Raw genomic sequence first — 21,330 nt, 5'->3', positions numbered from 1 at the left:
ACATTTTTAGAATAAGGCTGTAACGTAACAAAATGTGGAAAAGGGGAAGGGGTCTGAATAGTTTCCGAATGCACCGTATATAACACACAAAGTCCTATGTTATCTATTTTAGCCTTGACGTTAAATAACATGAATAACATGAACTGTTCCCTTATATTGAATACCCCTTATATTGAATACCTCTAGCACACAGACACAGGTGGTGGGTAATGTGAGAGTGAGGCGACACAACATACTGACCAGAAACTAGTCTGAATATGTTAATCATTTCCCTGGACTGCTCCCTTGAGCAACACTTCAAACCGAGAGAGAGGGAAGGAAGCAGGAAGAGAGGCTAGATTCTGGGATTGAAAACGTGTGTATTTAACAGTGTAGGGACAGAGGGAAAGGCAACCATACTCAAAGCTCACAGCTACCTCCGCAGTCTTACTATAAGCATCCAGGTTGATCGCTGAAGACCACCAGGGAAACACTGACCCCAACAACCAGAGACCACCTGATCAGGACTGAGGGTAAAGGACCGACAGGGCAACAGGGACTGGTTAACCTCATGTAAGTGACACATTTTGGTCATGTTAACGTTGTCACATCGTCTATTGTTGAGTATGCTAGTGTCACGAAATCACGTGGGGGGGGGGCACCATTGCTTGTGCAGACTTGACCTTCTTTCTACATGACAGTCTTGCGATTGAACGAGCTGTTACACAGCATCCAAGGGGTTAAACGGTTGTTGAACCTCGTCAAGTGTGGTGTGTCTGTTTAACAGAAGCCAGGGCCAGATCGCTAATATTATCCGCAGTAATAGGTTGGTCAATGCCCCCTTTCAAAATGAACTTGCAATGAGATCCAAGATACTGTTTGTGAGATACTCAAGGTTAGGCATTGTGTTTATTGGGATACAACAATAAACAAGTCCACAGATTTAACTAGAGCACCGAGGGTAACATTAGTTCAGCTGTATCAGTATGGTTAATATTTAACCCCTCTCAGACAGTCCAGTACAGACTATGCGTACATAGTGTCCTTGAAAAATGCACCCCAACGCCCCACGAATCGACCTCTTGGAAAGTGTGTCTGTTGTGATGGAGAGGAGGGGATTTTTGACAGTGAAAGGAGCTATAGTTTGTTTTACAAATCCCTCACTCACTATCTCGGTCTCCCTCCTTCCACACTCTCTTTTTCAGCGTCTGAACATTTTAGTCACATTGGTGGGTGACAATAACCTGGACAATTAATGGTGATATGTTGATTACACTGTACTGTGTATCACCCATTTGTTATCTATTGCTGACATAGGGCGGCGCACAATTTGCCCAGTGTCGTCCGGGTAAGGATTTGGCCCGGGTTAGGCCGTCATTGCGAATAAGAATTTGTTCTTCACTGACTAGTCTAGTTAAATAAAGGTTCAATAAAAATAATATTATGAATGTATTATTCAATAGATATCTTGGCAGGGAGTCAGGCTCATTAAAGGAGGCCATGCCCTAGTTGACTTTAAAAACAATAGAAATCTCGGCAACTGCATCACTTCCTCGTTCTGAAGAGGGAAGAAGTAGTGTGGTGAGAGGGTCAGGGGTCACAGCCCTTAACAATTTGGATCATCATAGATTACAATCAGCTTCTGTTCTCAACAGAGGACAATCTATTTTATCCTGTCCCCTTTCTCTCTCTCATATATATATATATATATATAGTGCTCGGACAATGCAAAACCACATAGGTTCTGCAAAGTAAACCAGGCAATTTGCACGTGCATAGACTGTTTTTACTGTGTTGACTACTTGAGTACATTGTATACCTCCGGTATAACTCCTCTATCCTTTTTTAATAGGATTTGCTACAAAGCCACAGATCTTTATTGAAGTAAGAGATCATTTGTTACTAGCACGAAAATGTCTAGCAATTCAGCATGGTTCAAAACTGGCTCATAGGAAAGTAGGCTATTGAGTTATGAATCACTAAGAGTATGTAATGGAGCCGTTAGTTGAAATCAAAGAGAAGTGGACCTACTGTATTGTTGACTAATGACTGGAAGGAAGGAAATGTTGAGAATCCAGTACAAGGAAACTGCCCGATCCTTTACTCCACTGGCACAATCCAAACATTTACAGGAATTTCCTCCATGTACCACATATAGCCTGAGGGGTGGGGGGTGGGGTGGGGGTATTGTAGCAAGCTTTTAATAATATGACTGTCAAATCCCCTAGTGAGGAGGGTTTCAAAAAAGAGGACTATAAACAAGTTTCTGTCCCCAAAATATTATTGTGATCACGTATCCCATTCCTGGGTTAAGAAGCATATGTCCTCTGGCTCAGAGAGCAATGCCAGACTGGAGCTCCAACTGATACCAACAAGACAGGACTGGCCCACGACCTGACCTAAATGGTGTGTGTGTGTGAGCGTGCGTGCGTGCGTGTTTGTCAGTCTGTGCTCGTGTGACTGTTCCTGTGTGTGTGTTTTTGTTCTCATACATTCATGAATGAGAGGTAGAAGAAGAAGAGAGAGACAGAGAGAGAGAGACAGAGAGAGAGACAGAGAGAGAGAGACAGAGAGAGAGAGACAGAGAGAGAGACAGAGAGAGAGAGACAGAGACAGAGACAGAGACAGAGAGAGAGAGACAGAGAGACAGAGACAGAGAGAGAGAGAGAGAGAGAGAGAAAGTATGCAGGTAGAGAGACCAAGGCATTAGGTGTCCTATTACAGATACTAGTTTGGTGTTGTTTTGTCAGCAGGGGCTGGGTCATCCACAACAAGTCCATGTGGATCAGCAGCACGGATACACACAGAAACACACCGGCAGTCATTAATACAGCAGCAGATTTTTACCGCAGCCAGACAAGTTAGCCGGCCTGCATGATAGATTAAGTTTCACTGCCTGTGAATTGAGGGACAACGAATAGGGTACGAGAAGGACGAGAGAGAGAAAGACAGGGAGAGAGAAGAACAGAGGGAGAGAAGGCACAAGGCGAAGGGGAAGGGAGAGACTGTTGAAGGGAGTTCTACTTTCTCCAGAGACTGAAGGACAGTGCATCCTCTGTACCCTGTGATCTGGGCCAGCTGAGAGGGGACTTCTGCACCATGGATGTGAGTAGAGATGGAGACTACAGTCTGGGGAAAATAGGGGATCAGGCTATTCACTTGTGGAGTAGTATCGGTCACCTGTCACTCAGCTCTTACTGTGTACAGCAGTGGTTTACAGGATCACAGTGATGGGACTTTAGGGAAAACATATGGGATAACATGCCCATGTTTACCTGTGTAATAAATGTACGGTCTGTGTGTTTAGTGAACAATTGTTATACATGCAAATAGTCCTTTGCAAAGCAAGCGATCCTCAAGTGCATTTGAAAGTGTTACCATGTTAGTATTACTGTGTCTCTGCTGACAATATCACATTTTTGTGAGTTCTACACTATTAGTCAAAGGTTTTATAACACCTTCTCATTCAATGGTTTTACATTGTAGAATAATGGTGAAGACATCAAAACTCTGAAATAACACATATGGAATCGTGTAGTAACCAAAATATTGTTAAAAGTTCATTTGTAGAATTACTTTCCTTCTTAATGCGTTTGAGCCAATGCGTTGTGTTGTGACAAGGTAAGGGGTGGTATACAGAAGATGGCCCTATCTGGTAAAAGGCTAAGTCCATATTATGGCACGGACATCTCAAATAAGCAAAGAGAAACAACAGTCCATCATGACTTTAAGACATGGAGGTCAGTCAATATGGAAAATGTGATGTTTTGATGTCTTCACTATTATTCTAAAATGTAGAAAATAGCAACAACAACAAAAAGACAAACCCTTGAATGAGTAGGATGTGTTCTAAAACTTTTGGTCGGTAGTGTAAAAGTGGGAAATAGACATAGATTAGGGTTCTTGTGATTGTACACATCTGTCGTGGGTGGCAGAAATGCTAAGTGACCAGTGTTCAGTTTGTGTAGGAAACTGGTGTGCGTTTGTGTGTGTATGTATGCCTGTGTGTGATCATGCAAATCTGTGTTGTTGGAGAACCCTGCCTTTGATTACAACTCAAGTGTAGCTTCTCTAAAGGTATTTTTTGCTTAAAAAAAATAATATTTATTTTGGTTGCTTTTACCAGGTAAGTTGACTGAGAACACATTGTCATTTACAGCAACAAGCTGGGGAATAGTTACTGGGGAGAGGAGTGGGATGAATGAGCCAATTGTAAGCTGGGGATGATTAGGTGACCGTATGAGGGCCAGATTGGGAATTTAGCCAGGATACCCGTTTCACGTCCCATCCAAAAGACAGCACCCTGCACAGGGCAATGTCCCCAATCACTGCCCTGGGGCATGGGATATGAATATTTTTTAGACCAGAGGAAAGGGTGCATCCTTCTGGCCCTCCAACACCACTTCCAGCAGCATCTGGTCTCCCATCCAGCATCTGGGTCTAGTCCCATTGTTCACTATCCTGCATGGGCCAAACGACCTGAACACACCTCTGTCTCGCTCCCTCACACACGCATAGACATTTGCATATACCCCCCTCTATCTCTGTGATTTTATTCCACCCATGTTGTAAATTTATGCCAACTGTCTGTCAAAGTGAATTCTTGCACTCAGGTCATTGACATGGATTGTGTGATTCAGGTTCGAGTTGTGTCTCTGCCATTATATAATGTTGTTTTTAGATATCCTGTTGCAAAGTAGGCGATCCTCAAATAATATATTTGAGCAAATGAATGTGTGCGGCCTGCAGTTAGTGACCTATAGTTTTTATGTGGTCTACAAATCACTCGGAGTCCCTATTTTCGATAGTTTGCTATGTATTGTATGTATATTGCTGGTCAACTTTGATGAAACATTGCAGGTATTTTGGTCATGTTTGGTAGTGGTCAGTCAGCTGTCAGCTCCGCGATGTGTATAGTCACATTTCAAGTTGAACTGGCTGACCTTCCTCTTCTCCCACCTCTGTACTCTACCATCCATCCATTATTTCTTTCTCTCCTTCTCTTTGTAACCATATTTCCTTATCTCATAGCCTGCTCATATTGACCTAGATTAGTTGACCTAGATTAGTTCCTACATCTACTGGAGAGTTCCACCAACCAGCAGCATCTCCATGACTCATGCAAATCATACAGGATCTTTCTCTCTCTCTCTGTGTGTGTGTGTGAGATTCAAATTAACACTTACGTACAGTGAGCACTGTTCCCTCTAAATTGCGCGCGTTCGCGGCGGCGAACCTCCTGCAGAGGAAATGCCATGCACCGCAGAGACGGACCCAAGCGATTGAACTTCACTGAGTTCGCCCTATTAGTTTGCACTATATTATAGATCAACTTTTTTCCCCCCGGTGATCGAATCAACATTATATCAGACACCCTTCAATGCACCAAACCAGAACAAGTCTAACTTTGCAAGATTGAGTCTTTGATTTTGTGTCAGGCAGAGCCAGAGCGGGAAGATTTAAATTGGTGGGTGTAGCCCGCGAGCGGTGTTTCAATCACCGGCGAGTGAACGCGTTTTTTCAGATCAGACCGCAAAGCAGCAGTTAGCGAGTTATCGACCCTTGCCTAGATACATATAAGTCAGCAATGGGGAGTTACTGCTTCCTACAAAAGGTGTAGGCTACACGTCAAGCCGTATTTGAAAAGCCAGTCCGGTAAAAAGCTTACAGTAGGTCTTGTTTTTCTGTTGCTTTAGCACCATATAGCTGATTCCCCCCCAAAAATCAACGCTTGGTGATGAGTTGGTTATTTGAATCAGCTGTGTAGTGCTAGGGCAAACAACAAAATGTGACCCCAGGGGAGTGTCTTTAACTGTTTCGGATTGTAGTCAGTTAAATTAACAGTATATGTATATCTCACTTCCCCTTTTCCCCGAAGTTGTGGTTGTTTGGCTATTCTTCTCCTCCGTGTTGCTAGAACCCTCTGTTTTAGTTTCCAATATTTGACCAGGCTGTCTCCATGGAGAATAGACAGGAAGACTTCACGCAGATGAAGGGATTTCACTCGCAACTGAATTGTTAAAGTGAAATTACGGGACATATATATTCATTCATTTATTTTTAAAATACCATTTGAGAATGTCTCACTACGGTATTGCTTCACGTCAACACATACAGACAAGCCTTTGATTTAGGGTTATATTTAACAAACTTTAACATGTTTTCTTTCTGTAATGGTAAATCTGTGAACAAAAGCACTGAGAGCTTTAACTACAGAAGACCAACAGCAGTTTTTACCCAGCCACCTAAGAGCCCTGTCCCTCACTATAGCCACCACCCATCTTGTCCCTCCATACAGTATAACCCTCCATATCTGCGGGATGGTGTATTGTGTGGCGTTGTCCATATTAGAGCAGCCTCCGTCTCAAAAGGACTTGGGTTCGCTGTTGGTGAGTGTGTCGGACAGTCCGTAGACTGTGCATGGAATGTATTAGTGTATTAGTGACAGATTTGTATAGTATTTGTGGAGCGGTTGGCGAGATCGGACAGAATAGCCGATACTGCAGATACCTAACAGACTGAGACACGAGTCACTGGTATTTTGGGATGTTGTTGTTTTTGGTCCTGATGGCTGTTTCACCAGTGAGCAGGTTTCGTTCACTGAAGCTATGACTCATGACAGTTATGATGGCGGGTACTTGGGGGGGGGGGGGGCAGAGCTGTCAATGACATAACTTGAATTAAGTGGTTTATAGCGTGCATGATTCGAATGCTGTGTTTATAGCATGCGCCACCATTCAAGATCTATTGTCCTCTAATGGAGTGGAATAACACCGCATAAGGCGACTACACATTGAGCAGAGTACCACACCTGAGGATGTGTCATACAACTATCTCTGTCTTTGTGTCAGACGGGCCTGGGAACTGTGCTCACAGCATTAGGCATGACAGTCACACACAACATTGATGGGAGGCACGCTGTTCCGTGTGCGTGTGTTCTTGATCCAATCTGTCGTGCCTCCCCTCTCTAGGCCCTAGAACCTCACAAACTCTTACACAATGTTCTGCACCGAGCACAGTATAATCCCCTTTGTCTCATTCTGTCTTCTCTCTCTCGCCAGACTGACACCAGCCTTGCTGAAGAAAGCAATATACCATTAAATCCTAGGCAACAAGGTAAGCCATTGTAGTGGAATTGATTCATTTTGCAATCATATTGTACAAGTATTACTTAATATGCAATAATTTACTGTCCAATTATGCTTTAGTTCTATGTGTCTATGTGTTTAAATAGCTACAAAATCCCGATTGTTCCTCTCCCCCAGTTGAAGTACGGCCTGGTATGAAACGAAAGCCCATGACGGCTCTGAACTCCCAGAAAGAGAAGTCCTCGTCGAGGAATAGGGTCCTGATCACTGTGTTGATGGTACTGGTAGTGCTAGGGATCCTGGCCACGGCTGGCTACTTCAGTGAGTCCAGCTTCGAAACCCATCATCCCTGCATCCCAGACTGCACCCTATTCCCTGCATAGTGCACTGCTTTTGAACAGGGCCCATAAGGATCAAGAGTAGTGCGGTCAAAGGTAGTGCACTATGTTGGGCATAGGTTGCTGTTTGGGACGCAAACCCACCTCTACACCCTCTCCTCCCCCTTAGGTAACACAAGACATACTAGTACTTCTCCCCTGTACAAATACTCAGTGATTCACAATGAAACCATAGCAACATTATGGAATTTGATTCCACAAACTTTTTTTATTTTTATAACCTGTCTTCTGTACTCTCTCCTCCTTTCATCCCTCTTTCCCCTTTCCTTTCTGTCCTCAGTCGCGCAGCTGATCAACAGTAAGTACTTCTTCTGCTCCCGGTCGGTGAAGTTCATTCCCCTGGACAAAGCATGTGATGGGATGGTGGACTGTTCAGGAGGAGAGGACGAGCTCACCTGTGTGGCCAGCATGACAGTCAACACTACCTTCCCAGGTAAATGCACACACACACAAGCAAGCGCACGCACACACACACACACAAGCGCACACACACACACACACACACACACACAGGAATGGACAGGTACACACACACACACACACACACACACACACACACACACACACACTCACACACACAGAGGTATGGACAGGTACTCACACACACCACTCATCTATAAATCTTTATACATCTGTCTCTCACTTCTATATGTTTAATCTCATTCTTATTCTCTCTTTTTTTCTCTCTCGGTCTCTTACTTTCCTTTTCCTGTCTCTCTCTGTGATGCGCACCTCTGCATCCTCTCTCTCTCACTCTGTGTCTCTCTCTCACTCTGTGTCTCTCTCTCTCACTCTGTGTCTCTCTCTCTCACTCTGTGTCTCTCTCTCTCACTCTGTCTCTCTCTCTCTCACTCTGTCTCTCTCTCTCTCACTCTGTCTCTCTCTCTCTCACTCTCTCTCTCACTCTGTCTCTCTCACTCTGTCTCTCTCACTCTGTCTCTCTCACTCTGTCTCTCTCACTCTGTCTCTCTCGCTCTGTCTCTCTCGCTCTGTCTCTCTCGCTCTGTCTCTCTCGCTCTGTCTCTCTCACTCTGTCTCTCTCGCTCTCTCTCTGTCTCTCTCGCTCTCTCTCTGTCTCTCTCGCTCTCTCTCTGTCTCTCTCGCTCTCTCTCTGTCTCTCTCGCTCTCTCTCTGTCTCTCTCGCTCTCTCTCTGTCTCTCTCGCTCTCACTCTGTCTCTGTCTCGCTCTCACTCTGTCTCTCTCGCTCTCACTCTGTCTCTCTCTCTGTCTCTCTCTGTCTCTCTCGCTCTCACTCTGTCTCTCTCTCATTCTGTCTCTCTCTCTCACTCTCTCTCTCACTCTCACTCTGTCTCTCTCTCTCTCACTCTGTGTCTCTCTCTCTCTGTGTGTCTCTCTCTCTCTGCGTCTCACTGTCTCACTCTCTCTTTCTCTCTCTCTCTGTCTCTCTCTCTGTGCAGTGCGTCTGGTCTCTGAGCAGAGTGTTCTCCAGATCTACAGTGCCGGGACAGGATGGAGGAGTGTGTGTAGTGAGGACTGGACCCAGCAGCACACAGAGAAAGCCTGTCAACAGCTGGGCTACACCTAGTGGGTCCACTCACTCACTCACACTCATTCACTCACTCACTCACTCACCGAGCAGCTTAGCTACAGTTTCCCCCTTAACATATTGAGCTTCTCTTAAATGTATTGAAAATGTCTCTCTGTCTCCACTCGTTCCCACAGTAAACCCAACAGTAGTAGTATCTCTGTGCAGAACTTGTCCGCGTCCCTGAAGACAGGACCGTTCTCAGGGGTCAGGGTCGCAGCTGAAACCACCCCCTTTTACCAGACTGTCATTGACCGGTAAGTATTAGAAGATGGGTCATATTGAGCCTGTAACTGTGGTGTTACTCTCTATTGTATTCTGATATTCACTCGGACACTTTCCAGCTATGAAAAGGGGAACCGAAATGGATCAGTAAAAAATGTGTACAGTGTCTTGGTATCGATATGGTTGGATAATTATCTTGATCGGTGCAGTAAATGGAGAATTGAAACAAGTCAAAATAAATGTTACCCACTTTGGGTACTTCTGTCTGTGCTTGTTTTATCATACTCGTCTTATTTTTAATTGTAAACAATAATTTGTTCTTAATTGACCTGCCTTGGAAAATAAAGGTCAAACAAAAATAAATCAATAAGTACATGACTCTATGTTGACCATGTCTGCATCACTGTCCCACTGTTTACTATGCAGTGTTTGTGTTGGTTCCCTCCCATCCTACTGCCACTCTTTGTAGTAAGATGGCAGTTTAGGCTCAGGCAGTTGTGACATGACGAATGGAATGCATGACTGCCACTGATGACAGATGGGATGGCACCGCCCTGTCTGTTTACTCTGAAACAGCACCAGGCGCTGGAAAAACAGATCAATTGTCCTATTTTTTTCTCCGTCTGTTACTCTTTTTTAATTTTTTTTTTTTTAAACTTCTCTCTACTTGTGATGTGCACCTCTGCGACATCTTTCTCTCTCGATGTGTGTCTCTGACTGTGTCCTACTCTCTGTTTTTCTGACACAAACAATTTTGGAGTTTCTGTTCATCCCCCCCCCATCCTTGTTTCTGTAATTAGAGGAAACAAGAAGTACGAGTATTTTATGTCTGGCAGAATCTGAACCAACACTGAAGATTAACTCTGGAATCAGACTCTTTTGTTTACCTATAATGTTTGGTAATTACGTTCTGGGTGTGTTTCTTTGCATACAGCATATGCGATGTGTCTATATACCATGTGTATGTACTGTGTGTTGAATTCCCCTCTCTGTTTGATTCCAGCCAAGTGTGTAACTCAGAATCCGTGATCTCCCTGACCTGCTCCGGTAAGTTCTGCCTCTGATACCCCACCTCACACTCTGTCACCTCCCTATGCCCCACTATTAGACTCCTCCTCCTCCTCTGACTACTCCTCCTCTGACTACTTGAAAGTCATCCAAGTTCTCTAGGAGTTGAATTATACAAGGGAGAGAGACAGAAAGAGTGGAGAATGCAGGCAAACTGGACAGGATCCAGGCAACAAGCCACTTTGTAATGGGTCAGTGGAAGCTTGTGTGTCACTTAACTGACAGGTAGCAACGCTAACTGCCAAAGGGCTACTTTGAGTTCGCTTTCAGCGCTAATTCTACATTTACTCGTCAAACTACCTTTGTGTGCCTTAGCACTTTACAAAACTCTTCAGTGGAACTAACTGTCAGTGGAACTAACAGTGGAACTAAGTGGTGTTGGAGGGCCAGTAGGAGGCACTCTTTCCTCTGGTCTAAAAAAATATCCCAATGTCCCAGGGCAGTGATTGGGGACACTGCCCTGTGTAGGGTGCCGTCTTTCGGATGGGACGTTAAATGGGTGTCCTGACTCTCTGAGGTCATTAAAGATCCCATGGCACTTATCGTAAGAGTAGGGGTGTTAACCCCGGTGTCCTGGCTAAATTCCCAATCTGGCCCTCAAACCATCACGATCACCTAATAATCCCCGGTTTACAATTGGCTCATTAATCCCCCTCCTCTGCCCTGTAACTATTGCTGCAAACGAGAACGTGTTCTCAGTCAACTTATAACGGATAAATAAACTCTCTTTCTCCTGTGTGTGAACAGACTGTGGAGAGCGGGGGCGATCGGACCGTGTCGTGGGGGGTGTGGATGCGTCTATAGAAGACTGGCCGTGGCAGGTGAGCCTTCAGCAGAACGGACAACACACCTGCGGAGGGTCACTGGTGTCGTCACGCTGGGTCGTCACAGCAGCACACTGCTTCTCTGGGTCAGTACCACTGCACATCCAATACAAACTATATACACTGTAGAATATGTGTGAATATCTACTCTGGATATCTACAACTAGCTTAAACAGACATAACACATGTAACTCTGACCATCCAACGTAGAAACTCCCACAAGGTCTGCAATTGTATAATTGGTTTAAGTATCTGGTGATAGAGACCGAGGCCCGGCTGTTAACCCCTGTACCTCTTCTCTCTCCTGGTCCTACAGTAGTAAGAAGGAGCTGAGTCGCTGGCGGGTGGTGTCTGGGAGGACTTACATGGGCACACTGGGAGGCTCATTTGTAGACAGGATCATACTGAACGGAGACTACAATGCAGCCAGCAACGACTACGACCTGGCCATGATGAGGCTGACCGAACCCATCACTGTCGGAAGTATGTCACTTCCCCAACGTTACATTTTAGCAACACACAGACTGTGGCACTGAATTTGCTGGACAGTTCCTATTTTTCGCAAAGGCTAGACATAGGGGCGGCAGGGTAGCCTAGTGGTTAGAGTGTTGGACTAGTAACCGAAAGGTTGCAAGTTCGAATCCCCGAGCTGACTAGGTACAAATCTGTCGTTCTGCCTCTGAACAGGCACTTAACCCACTGTTCCTAGGCCGTCATTGAAAATAAGAATTTGTTCTTAACTGACTTGCCTAGTAAAATAAAGGTAAAAAAAAAGAAAAAAGAAAGCCCCATCTCCACCTATTCTGGTTTTGAATGACTTCCCGTGAGGAACATTTCTCAGCCCTCTCAAAAATGAATGCTAAGAGCACTACACAATGATATGGAAATATGTATTTGTAAGAGCAGATTCTGGGAAGAGAGAATGCATTCAGGGTAGATTCTGACCTCTAGTGGCCAATTTATCAAACTGTCTATTTCAACATTGGACATCCCTCTAGGGAAATACTGTATATTTAGATTGTAGTCTGTGACGTATATTTGAGGAAGTAGATGTCAATAAAGTTCTGTGTTTCCTCCACCAGACTCTCGTCGGCCCGTGTGTTTGCCCCCTAAGAACCTGGGCCTGAAGGCAGGAGACTCTATGATGGTGACGGGCTGGGGCTACCTCCATGAGAAGGGTGAACATACAACAAACAAAACTACCCTTCCCTTTCTCTCACCCTCTTCATCTCTATCCAACAAGCACATGTACTGAAATGTTAATAGTCGATTTCCCCTCTTCTCCTTCTCATCCCTCTGTCACCTTTTCTCTCCCCTCAGGTAAAGTGTCTCCTGTCCTCCAGAAGGCTATCCTTCCCCTTATAGACAGTGATCAGTGCTCTAGTCCCACTGTCTACGGTGACTCAATTACTCCCAGAATGCTTTGCGCTGGTTACCTGGAGGGCAAAGTGGATGCATGTCAGGTACAGTGCCTTACAAAAGTATTCATCCCCTTGGTGTTTTTCCCATTTTGTTGCATATACAAACTGTAATTGAAATGTATTTTTATTTGGATTTCATATAATGGACATAAACAAAATAGTCCAAATTGGTGAAGTGTAATGAAAAATATTACTTGTTTCAAAAAATAAAAAAAGTGGTGCGTGCAAATGTCTTCACCCCTTTGCTATGAAGCCCCTAAATAAGATCTGGTGCAACCGATTACCTTCAAAAGTCACATAATTAGTTAGATTGCACACAGGTGGACTTTATTTAAGTGTCACATGATCTTAGTATATATACACCTGATCTGAAAAGCCCCAGAGTCTGCAACACCACTAAGCAAGGGGCACTACCAAGCAAGGTCAGGGACAAAGTTCTGGAGAAGTACAGATCAGGGTTGGGTTATAAAAATATATCCGAAACTTTGAACATCCCACGAAGCACCATTAAATCCATTATTTAAAAAATGGAAAGAATATGGCACCACAATAAACCTGCCAAGAGAGGGCCACCCACCAAAACTAATGGACCAGGCAAGGAGGGCATTAATCAGAGAGGCAACAAAGAGACAAAAGATAACCCTGAAGGAGCTGCAAAGCTCCACAATGGAGATTGGAGTATCTGTCCATAGGACCACTTTAAGCCGTACACTCCACAGAGCTGGGCTTTATAGAAGAGTGGCCAGAAAAAAGCCATTGCTTAAAGAAAAAAAGAAACAAACACGTTTGGTGTTCGTCAAATGGCATTCGAGAGACTCCTCAAATATATGGAAGAAGATACTCTGATCAGATGAGACTAAAATTGTGCTTTTTGACCACCAAGGAAAATGCTATGTCTGCCGCAAACCCAACACGTCTCATCACCCCGAGAACAACATCCCCACAGTGAAACATGGTGGTGGCAGCATCATGCTGTGTTTTTTTTCTTCATCGGCAGACACTGGAAAACTGGTCAGAATTGAAGGAATGATGGATGGCGCTAAATACAGGGATATTCCTGAGGGAAACCTGTTTCAGTCTTCCAGAGATTTGAGACTGGGACGGAGGTTCACCTTCCAGCAGGACAATGACCATAGCATACAGCTAAATCAACAGTTGAGTGGTTTAAGGGGAAACATTTAAATGTCTTGGAATGGCCTAGTCAAAGCCCAGACCTCAATCCAATTGAGAATCCGTGGTATGACTTAAAGATTACTGTACACCAGCGGAACCCATCCAACTTGAAGGAGCTGGAGCAGTTTTGCCTTGAAGAATGGGCCAAAGTCCCAGTGGCTAGATGTGCCAAGCTAATAAAGACATACCCCAAGAGACTTGCAGCTGGAATTGCTGCAAAAGGTGGCTCTACAAAGTATTGACCTTGGGGGGTGAATAGTTACGCACGTTCAAGTTTTTTTGTTTCACCAAAAATATATTTTGCATCTTCAAAGTGGTAGTCATGTTGTGTAAATCAAGTGATACAAACCCCCCAATAATCTATTTTAATTACTTTCACAAGCCACTGTAAAGTAGAATGTTTGCTTTGAGAAAAAACAGAAGAGAAACTAAGATAGCTTTTGGCGTGAATACATTCAATGCCTTGTCCTGTAAAAAAACAAATGGGACGACCTTAACACTTTATTGTGTATAGAATATCCAACCTCAAATGTGGCCTTTGACATACGTGTATAGTGCCTAATTCCAGTGTACTTAATGCCACTGATGGGTCATGTGTTGTAGGGAGACAGTGGTGGTCCTCTGGTGTACCTGTCAGAACAATGGCAGCTGGTGGGGGTGGTGAGTTGGGGGATCGGCTGTGCCAGAGAGGGTCAACCAGGGGTCTACTGCAACGTGGACGAAATGCTCAACTGGATCCACACTGTCATGGAGGTATGTACGCTCACACAGGAGAGGCAAGAAGCTAGTGTATTTTAAGAGTGTTTCATTTTACTTTGTACTATGTAAAGTCTAGATGTTGTATGCTGCTGCCCTGAAAACCAAGACTAATAATAGTGTATCGTCCACTATGCAATGGTTTGACCATGTGTACTTTATTGTTCTAGAAAAACCCTTGAAGCCTCAAAACATGACCAAAAGCCAATGCTCTATTGGGATGGGCCACCTGAATGGATTTCAGTGGATCTACATGGAGCTCTGTTATGGGAATAGAAGAGGAATCCTCTTCGAAGTGCAATTTAAAACACCTACAAGAATACATAACACACACACACAACCACACACACACACACAAATGCCAGCACACTCAGATAGACACGAACACACACTACTTATTTACTATAACAGGTTGTTTACAGTGTGACATGTGCCATTTTAGGTGCCTCAGGGACCACTGACGTGGTAGTGTAACAATGTCGCTGGAGACGACAGTCGGTCTAGGGCTGCGTCCGAAATGGCACCCTATTGCCTTTATAGTGCACTACTCTTGATCAGAGAACTATGGTTCAAAGTAGTGCACTATCAAGGGAATAGGGGGCCGTTTGGGACGAAGCCTGGGTTTTCCACATGGCTGAGTACTTTGAGACAGGACTCTCACCAAGTGCCTCTGCTGTCTTTTTGTCAATGAGGTTGCGAGAAGGCCGCCATACACCAACTGTACTTGACCACTTTTTTTATAAATGTAAAGTCGTCATGTGACCACATCTTCATGTGAGTATTGACATGCATTGCACAATGTTCAACATGTTCACCCAACTTTCAATGGGTGAAATGTCTTCATGAAAATATATTGGTGATGAAGTTTTGTGTCATGCAGTTGAAAATCGCATTTTTACCTCATGTTAAATGATCCTCAAGTGCGGTGACGTGAAGCTTCCTTCATATTATGTGTCGTTGGAGGGGCGTTAGCCGTACTGTACATCCCGTCATGGATTCACTTTTACACTTTCAGGTGGTCAGACCTATTCACTATGTGCCGTCAGATTTCCATTGGGCAATCGGAACAATCCTTACTTGCACTACATGTACACGGTTCTGATTTAATAGCGTGTATTTATTTTTAGACATTGTGAACATTTGAGTGTTTTCTTTAAATATTGTTTACGACGTAGAAATGGTTGTCTGTGTAAGATAGAAATGTGTCTGTATTTGTTGGTACATTTGATAAAGGGGATGCCTGTGTTCAATAAATGATCAGATTTGGATTGGGATGACCTTTGAGTGATGGGATGTCTCGGCAGTGTCTGATTCTACTGTGTCTTCCAGGATGCTACGTAGGGAAGTTAGAAGACCGTAGTAACAATGAAGTTCATCCACAGCCTCACACAGCAACAGACGGACACATCCACAACAGTGACTCCTTTTATGCAAACCTTTATTTCCTGTATATATACTTCTTTTTTTTTCTTCTCTACAATTCCAGAGGAAAAAAAAACAATTGGGGTGCATAGTTAATGAGAGGGGAGAACGTTAGACACTATTACAGAAACAGGAGTAGGAGGGGTGTGTTGCACATTCACTTTATAGTTCTTAAAGGAAGCATCACCTCTTGAGACTGAGGGGGTTGAGTCAGGTCAGTCAGTGACTGCCTCACAGTAAGCGGGTGTGTGTTTTGGTGGGTGAGAGGGCGAGCTGTTTTCCTCTGCACGAGCCACATTAGCTTGGGCTTGACAGTGGTCGTTACAATTTAGCAAGACATTGTGGAAGTACAGCACTCGTTAAACCCCAATAACAAAGAGCAAATGCACTGTACTTCGACATCAGGATGATACTGCCACTTGAGTCCATTCGAGCCTGGCCGTCTAGGGACTGCTACCCACAGACAGTCACCCTGTGGGTGAGGCCAGTGAGGGAGCGAAAACAGCCCCTCACAACCCTGAACAGCTCCGTGGAGTAGAGGATCATGGGTGAAAACTGTGTAAACCTGTGTGTGTGTAGTGATCCTAACAGGCAGTATCCTGGCTACCTTATGAGCTCAGAGTAAATTCCTGTCTATTTGACTATAGATTAGACTGTGCTGTGGGTAGCTTCAGTTGGCTACAAATGCACACCCATTGTGATAAGGATGAAAATAGATACAACTTTATTTTGCTTATTTGTTTGCTTGGCCTTGGTGGGCTAAAACTTAGAAAAGGAGTTTTAAAATGCAGTTTGGCCAGAGGACCTGTACTGTACAGTATACTGCAGGTTGGAGCAGGAGGTGTTCTCTGCACTGGAATGTGGGAAGCAGAGAGCAGACTTCACAAACTCTTGGCTTGGCAGTGTGAGTAGGAGTCGCTCTGGCAGTGGGCCACAGGAAACCCATATTAGTATCAAATCAGATGATTAATACATATATTATATAAGAAGCAGACAATGTTAGGACTGGATATATTTATATTTGTGTCCCGACTTTCATTGTAGATCTTTATGTTGAACACATATACCTTGTGGCAATGTACAATGCATTGTTAGCAAATTGGAGTATTCTTATTTGAGCTGCAGAGAATTCATGGCATGTATTAGCGTTGATTGGATTTCCCATGTTAGATAAGTATTTTGATAACACTGAACGTGAGATATAGCTCTATCATTTTCCTGGTTTTTGCTGTAGTCGTAAAACAGTGAATGATCATTGAAGGCTTGCTGTATTTCTGTGTACTGTCATAATGTGCACAAGGTATCAAAACCAACAGACACATGACATTTGTTTCATTTCATGGTTGTGCAAGTGTGATAAGATTGTATCAAATGGTGCCTAATAATACTGTGCTGTAAGTAATACTACCAGCCATGCTGTTAGTCTGTGTTGCCTGAGACGTTGGTTCACAGGGTGAGTCGTGTGGATCTGCCGCGGCGACGCAGGCTTGAGCTGATTGCAGCTTTTAGTCCATCATAACATGTGGCCCACAATGCATCACTGCGGCTATGCGACTGCCTCTAGAGGATCACTACACTGGGCATGCTCACTGCTGCGCCCCGCAGCTCAGACGTGCACAAGCAGGCTCAGAGCTTGTGGATCTCAGCTCAGACATGGCCAGTTGAGCTCAGAGCTTGTGGATCTCAGCTCAGACATGGCTAATCGAGCTCAGAGCTGGTTGATCTCAGTTCAGACATGGCTAGTCGAGCTCAGAGCTGGTTGATCTCAGTTCAGACATGGGTAGTCGAGCTCAGGGCTGGTTGATCTCAGTTCAGACTTGGCTAGTTGAGCTCAGAGCTTGTGGAACTGTTCATACTGAAGGGCTTGAACAGATACTGTTCTCCTAGAGATACTGAAGCAGTGAACAGTGAAGGACAACTCTGTACTTTAACACGCAAGAAATACTAATGGTATTTTTGTACATTGTCAGATCTGATTAAAGTTACAGAAGGGACAATGAATCTGCAAACAACAAGATACAGATACAATAACTAGCCTTATGAATCATTTTCTTCATCGACATGATCCTTCCGAATACCTCAACGGAGGGCTTGATTATACAAAGACACTGACAGACAAGGATCAACTGAATAGTATTGCTTTTCTCCCAGAGGCAGGCTTTGTGTGCTTTTCCCCAATGTCAAAGGAGTAATGGTTCACTGACTACATGGAACCAATAGTGTGTGTGTGTGTGTGTGTGTGTCTCACTGGTTTTCAACGGGGTAACACAATGGACAGGAATGCCACCATGGACCACATCAATGCAAACAGATGGTACATCAGTGCATAAAGCAGGTAGCACACCTCCGTACCCAGTATCTAGTTTCATGAGTTGGCTATTGCATCATCTGTTTTACCACCACAACAGCACATGAAAGTTGCCAGTCGTATTGCTTCCGTTAAACACAGGTCATGTATGAGTAGAATACAGAAACGGCAGTGACAGTAAAGGTGATTCTGCAAGAACCTGCTGGAACGATGCCGCAATATCATGTGTGTCACCTTATGCTCTCTAAAGCTAAGACATTACATGGCAAACGTAAGTCCAGTGCCACGACTACATCCACTAAATGACCCTATAGGATTCAAATCACAACCATGGGATGGATGTGGGTATGGCAGCGCTCGGTCTAAAAGCATTCCCTGGCTCTCCATGTCACCGGGGCCCCTGGTAATAAAAAAAAACAAAAGTACTGCAGGTCAAGTGATGAGGGAGACCTTTCCAACGATGCTAACCTCAACATGGTGAGGGAATAGAAGGAGGGAGGTCTAGAAGGGATTATCCCTAGACAGACTAGTTGTCCAGATCTAATTTGTTATCTATCTATCGCCACACACAATACGGTTACAAATCTGTCGTTCTGCCCCTGAACAGGCAGTTAACCCACTGTTCCTAGGCCGCCATTGAAAATAAGAATTTGTTCTTAACTGACTTGCCTGGTTAAATAAAGGTAAAATAAAATTTAAAAAAATATATATATAATCAACCGGGGCAAACATCACCTTCCCTGCAAAGTCTACAAGCACATCGCTCTCTACTCCTCATATCAACCACAGTCTGGATGTTCATAAGGATACTCTACACGAGTAAGGTTCCTATTAACACCCTTCCTAAGTCTACAAGCACATCGCTCTCTACTCCTCATATCAACCACAGTCTGGATGTTCATAAGGATACTCTACACGAGTAAGGTTCCTATTAACACCCTTCCTAAGTCTACAGCACCACTCTCTCCCTAAAGCCCTGTACATTTGACTGTCTCGGGACGAGGAGACGGAGGGGCCTACTACATTTCCATCTCAGATGAGTCAAACCTACGAAGTGGCCATTCATGTATGGGTCTTAGCTCTGCAACTACAATAATGCTTTACACCTAGACGTAATAAAGGTGTGGTCGTCACTTCAAGTGGCACCTCTGAATTTGAACAAATATGGATGTACAAGTAACCCATTTGCTTTAGAAACAGGTTGAAAATGAGATAAATACATTTAAACAGATGAGTTATGGCTTGGCCTGGTTTGAGATGCTCGCTTTGAGAATGGCACGTTTCCCATCGAGGCAATCTGACATTCAGTCTTGAGGGGCCGGAGTCATAAAGGAACGCCTTGATTACGGACAACGAACCTTTGTAGTAGCTACATTCTGCAGCTCAAACTCATGCATACCAGTAGTGGGCCATTTGGTTCATATGGCAATTGATTTGAATACGGGACAGTGTAGGCTACACAAGGTCAAGGGGGTAGCGATGATGAGCCAGCTTGGTAGTTGGCATCCGAGTCAATGGTGCAATGTTTTGCAGTATTGAAGATGGAGGGCATTATCCTGTTATAGGCTAGTCGCCACATTAACATGTTAGTGCTATGGGGGTTTGCATCGAATGAAGTGGATGTGAAGAAACTGCAAGTAGCCTACAGATCCACTATGCATGCAGGCCAGGTGATGACAGAACACTAGAGAACAGTCTTTCCTGTGGTATGGACGTGTCGCATATATATATAAACAACATTCACATGCTAAGAAAAATGCATTGGTTATTTGTTAGAAGCAGCATCATAAAATGTTCATTCATTTCTACAGGGAAATGGGTTGTCTTTACTTTAGGTCTGGATATTTTTTATATTTTCGGTCTTTTTTAAATCTTTTTTTTTTATGTGTGTTTTTCATGGCGGTTTTAAGGCTCCCTAAAAGCGAAGGGAGCAGGAAGTGAGTACAGGCACCTGTGTTTCATCTAATGCAAAAATGAATCAAACCAGTTCCGGCCTGGATCTAATATACACTCCAATGACTCCCTTCTTCCTCTTCTCCTTTATCACATTCCTTTCCTCCGCAGTGACATTGTGCTCATAACCCAGCCCACTGCGTTGCCGTCCAAAGGACAGTATTTGTACTCTGTACGCAGATCTAATGAAGAGTCTTGACCTTAGTAACTGTAGCAGTCGTTCATCATAGTGGTGAAGATCTTTTAGTTACTGTATATCCTATTGAATAGGCACAATTGATACTGTATGGAATTAGTTCCGGATCAGCTTTCAAGGCATTGCCTTTCTGTCAAAAATGGACTGTGAAGGTTCACTATGGTTAAAGGAGGGACGCTGTTTGCCCCCTTTACAAGGTGCGCAGAGAGTACAAAGAATCTCTATCAGTAGGCTACCATAAATATGTCTCGAAATCAAAAGAGCTGCAGAGATGGTCAGAATATATTGTGCTGTTGTAGAGTATACAATATGGCAGTTCGTAGAACTTGGCAGTGTGTGAGTTACTGTGTGTGTGTTTATTGGGACGAATCTTGTCCTGGAGGCAGCTCTGCAGGGTGGTCACTAGCTGGTTTAGCCACAAAGTAAAAATCTGATTCTAAACCAGAGGAGGCTGGTGGGAGGAGCTATAGGAGGACAGGCTCATTGTAATGACTGGAATGGAATGATGGAAAGGTGTCAAACACATTAAACATATGGAAACCACGTTTGACTCCATTCCATTCCAGGCATTACAATGAGTCCATCCTCCTCTAGCTCCACCCGGCAGCCTCCTCTGTTTTAAACCTAACCTTAACCCTAACCTTAACCACACTGTTAACCTTATGCCTAACCCTAATCTTAAATCTAGCGGAAACCGCTCAGCTCTACCCCCAGGACAAGATTCATCCCAATAAACGTCAACCAGATGTTTTTACATAGTGTACATGAATGAGTAACTGGTGAGACATTGATGTTGATTCCAGAAATGTTTGGAAAGTAGGCTTTCACGCGATTCAGATAAATACCTCAATAAACTCTGAATCGGATACACGATCTTTAGGGTGTGTCATTGGAGTGTCTGATCCAGCCCTGATCAGTTATCATGTTCCCCAAAATATCTAGCACAATTTAAAATATACATTTGACATACTA

At 44.0% G+C, this 21,330-nt stretch overlaps 2 protein-coding genes across 7 annotated transcripts in view; one reads left to right on the top strand and one right to left on the bottom strand.

Moving 5' to 3' along the window:
• The first annotated feature begins 278 nt into the window (after positions 1–278).
• On the top strand, positions 279–15,747 carry LOC115137062 (transmembrane protease serine 4-like). 6 transcript variants are annotated; one of them, XM_029673084.2, is made up of 13 exons: positions 279–552; positions 7,041–7,095; positions 7,245–7,388; positions 7,746–7,898; positions 8,885–9,011; positions 9,150–9,269; positions 10,241–10,284; positions 11,053–11,215; positions 11,446–11,612; positions 12,212–12,307; positions 12,450–12,592; positions 14,327–14,476; positions 14,650–15,747. In XM_029673084.2, the coding sequence occupies exons 3-13, from the start codon at positions 7,262–7,264 to the stop codon at positions 14,659–14,661; spliced, it is 1,302 nt and encodes a 433-aa protein (XP_029528944.2). In that variant the 5' UTR covers positions 279–552; positions 7,041–7,095; positions 7,245–7,261; the 3' UTR covers positions 14,662–15,747. The 6 variants fall into 6 exon arrangements, with proteins under 6 accessions (XP_029528944.2, XP_029528943.2, XP_029528947.2 ...); XM_029673083.2 differs by lacking the exon at positions 279–552 and adding an exon at positions 2,586–3,084; XM_029673087.2 differs by lacking the exon at positions 279–552 and adding an exon at positions 5,205–5,446.
• Positions 15,748–15,900: 153 nt separating this feature from the next.
• The window catches only part of LOC115137061 (sodium channel subunit beta-4-like), a 32,178-nt gene continuing 26,748 nt past the window's right edge, over positions 15,901–21,330 (bottom strand). Inside the window, exon 5 of the mRNA XM_029673080.2 lies at positions 15,901–21,330. This exon is cut by the window's right edge and continues 236 nt beyond it. The gene's annotated coding sequence lies outside the window, so the exon portion shown is untranslated.

Source organism: Oncorhynchus nerka, linkage group LG11 (genome assembly GCF_034236695.1).
Source record: "Oncorhynchus nerka isolate Pitt River linkage group LG11, Oner_Uvic_2.0, whole genome shotgun sequence".
Classification (NCBI taxonomy): domain Eukaryota; kingdom Metazoa; phylum Chordata; class Actinopteri; order Salmoniformes; family Salmonidae; genus Oncorhynchus; species Oncorhynchus nerka.
Note: the sequence above shows the minus strand (reverse complement) of the source record. Positions and strands in the feature narration are given on the sequence as shown.

What these genes read in the sequence shown, in the direction of transcription:
- LOC115137062 (XM_029673082.2), top strand. Translation starts at nt 6,300, where the DNA reads ATGGTGTATTGTGTGGCGTTGTCCATATTAGAGCAGCCTCCGTCTCAA. An exon ending in GATCTCCCTGACCTGCTCCG is followed by an intron (nt 10,285 to 11,052) that starts GTAAGTTCTGCC and finishes GTGTGTGAACAG; the next exon opens with ACTGTGGAGAGCGGGGGCGA. An exon ending in GCAGCACACTGCTTCTCTGG is followed by an intron (nt 11,216 to 11,445) that starts GTCAGTACCACT and finishes CTGGTCCTACAG; the next exon opens with TAGTAAGAAGGAGCTGAGTC.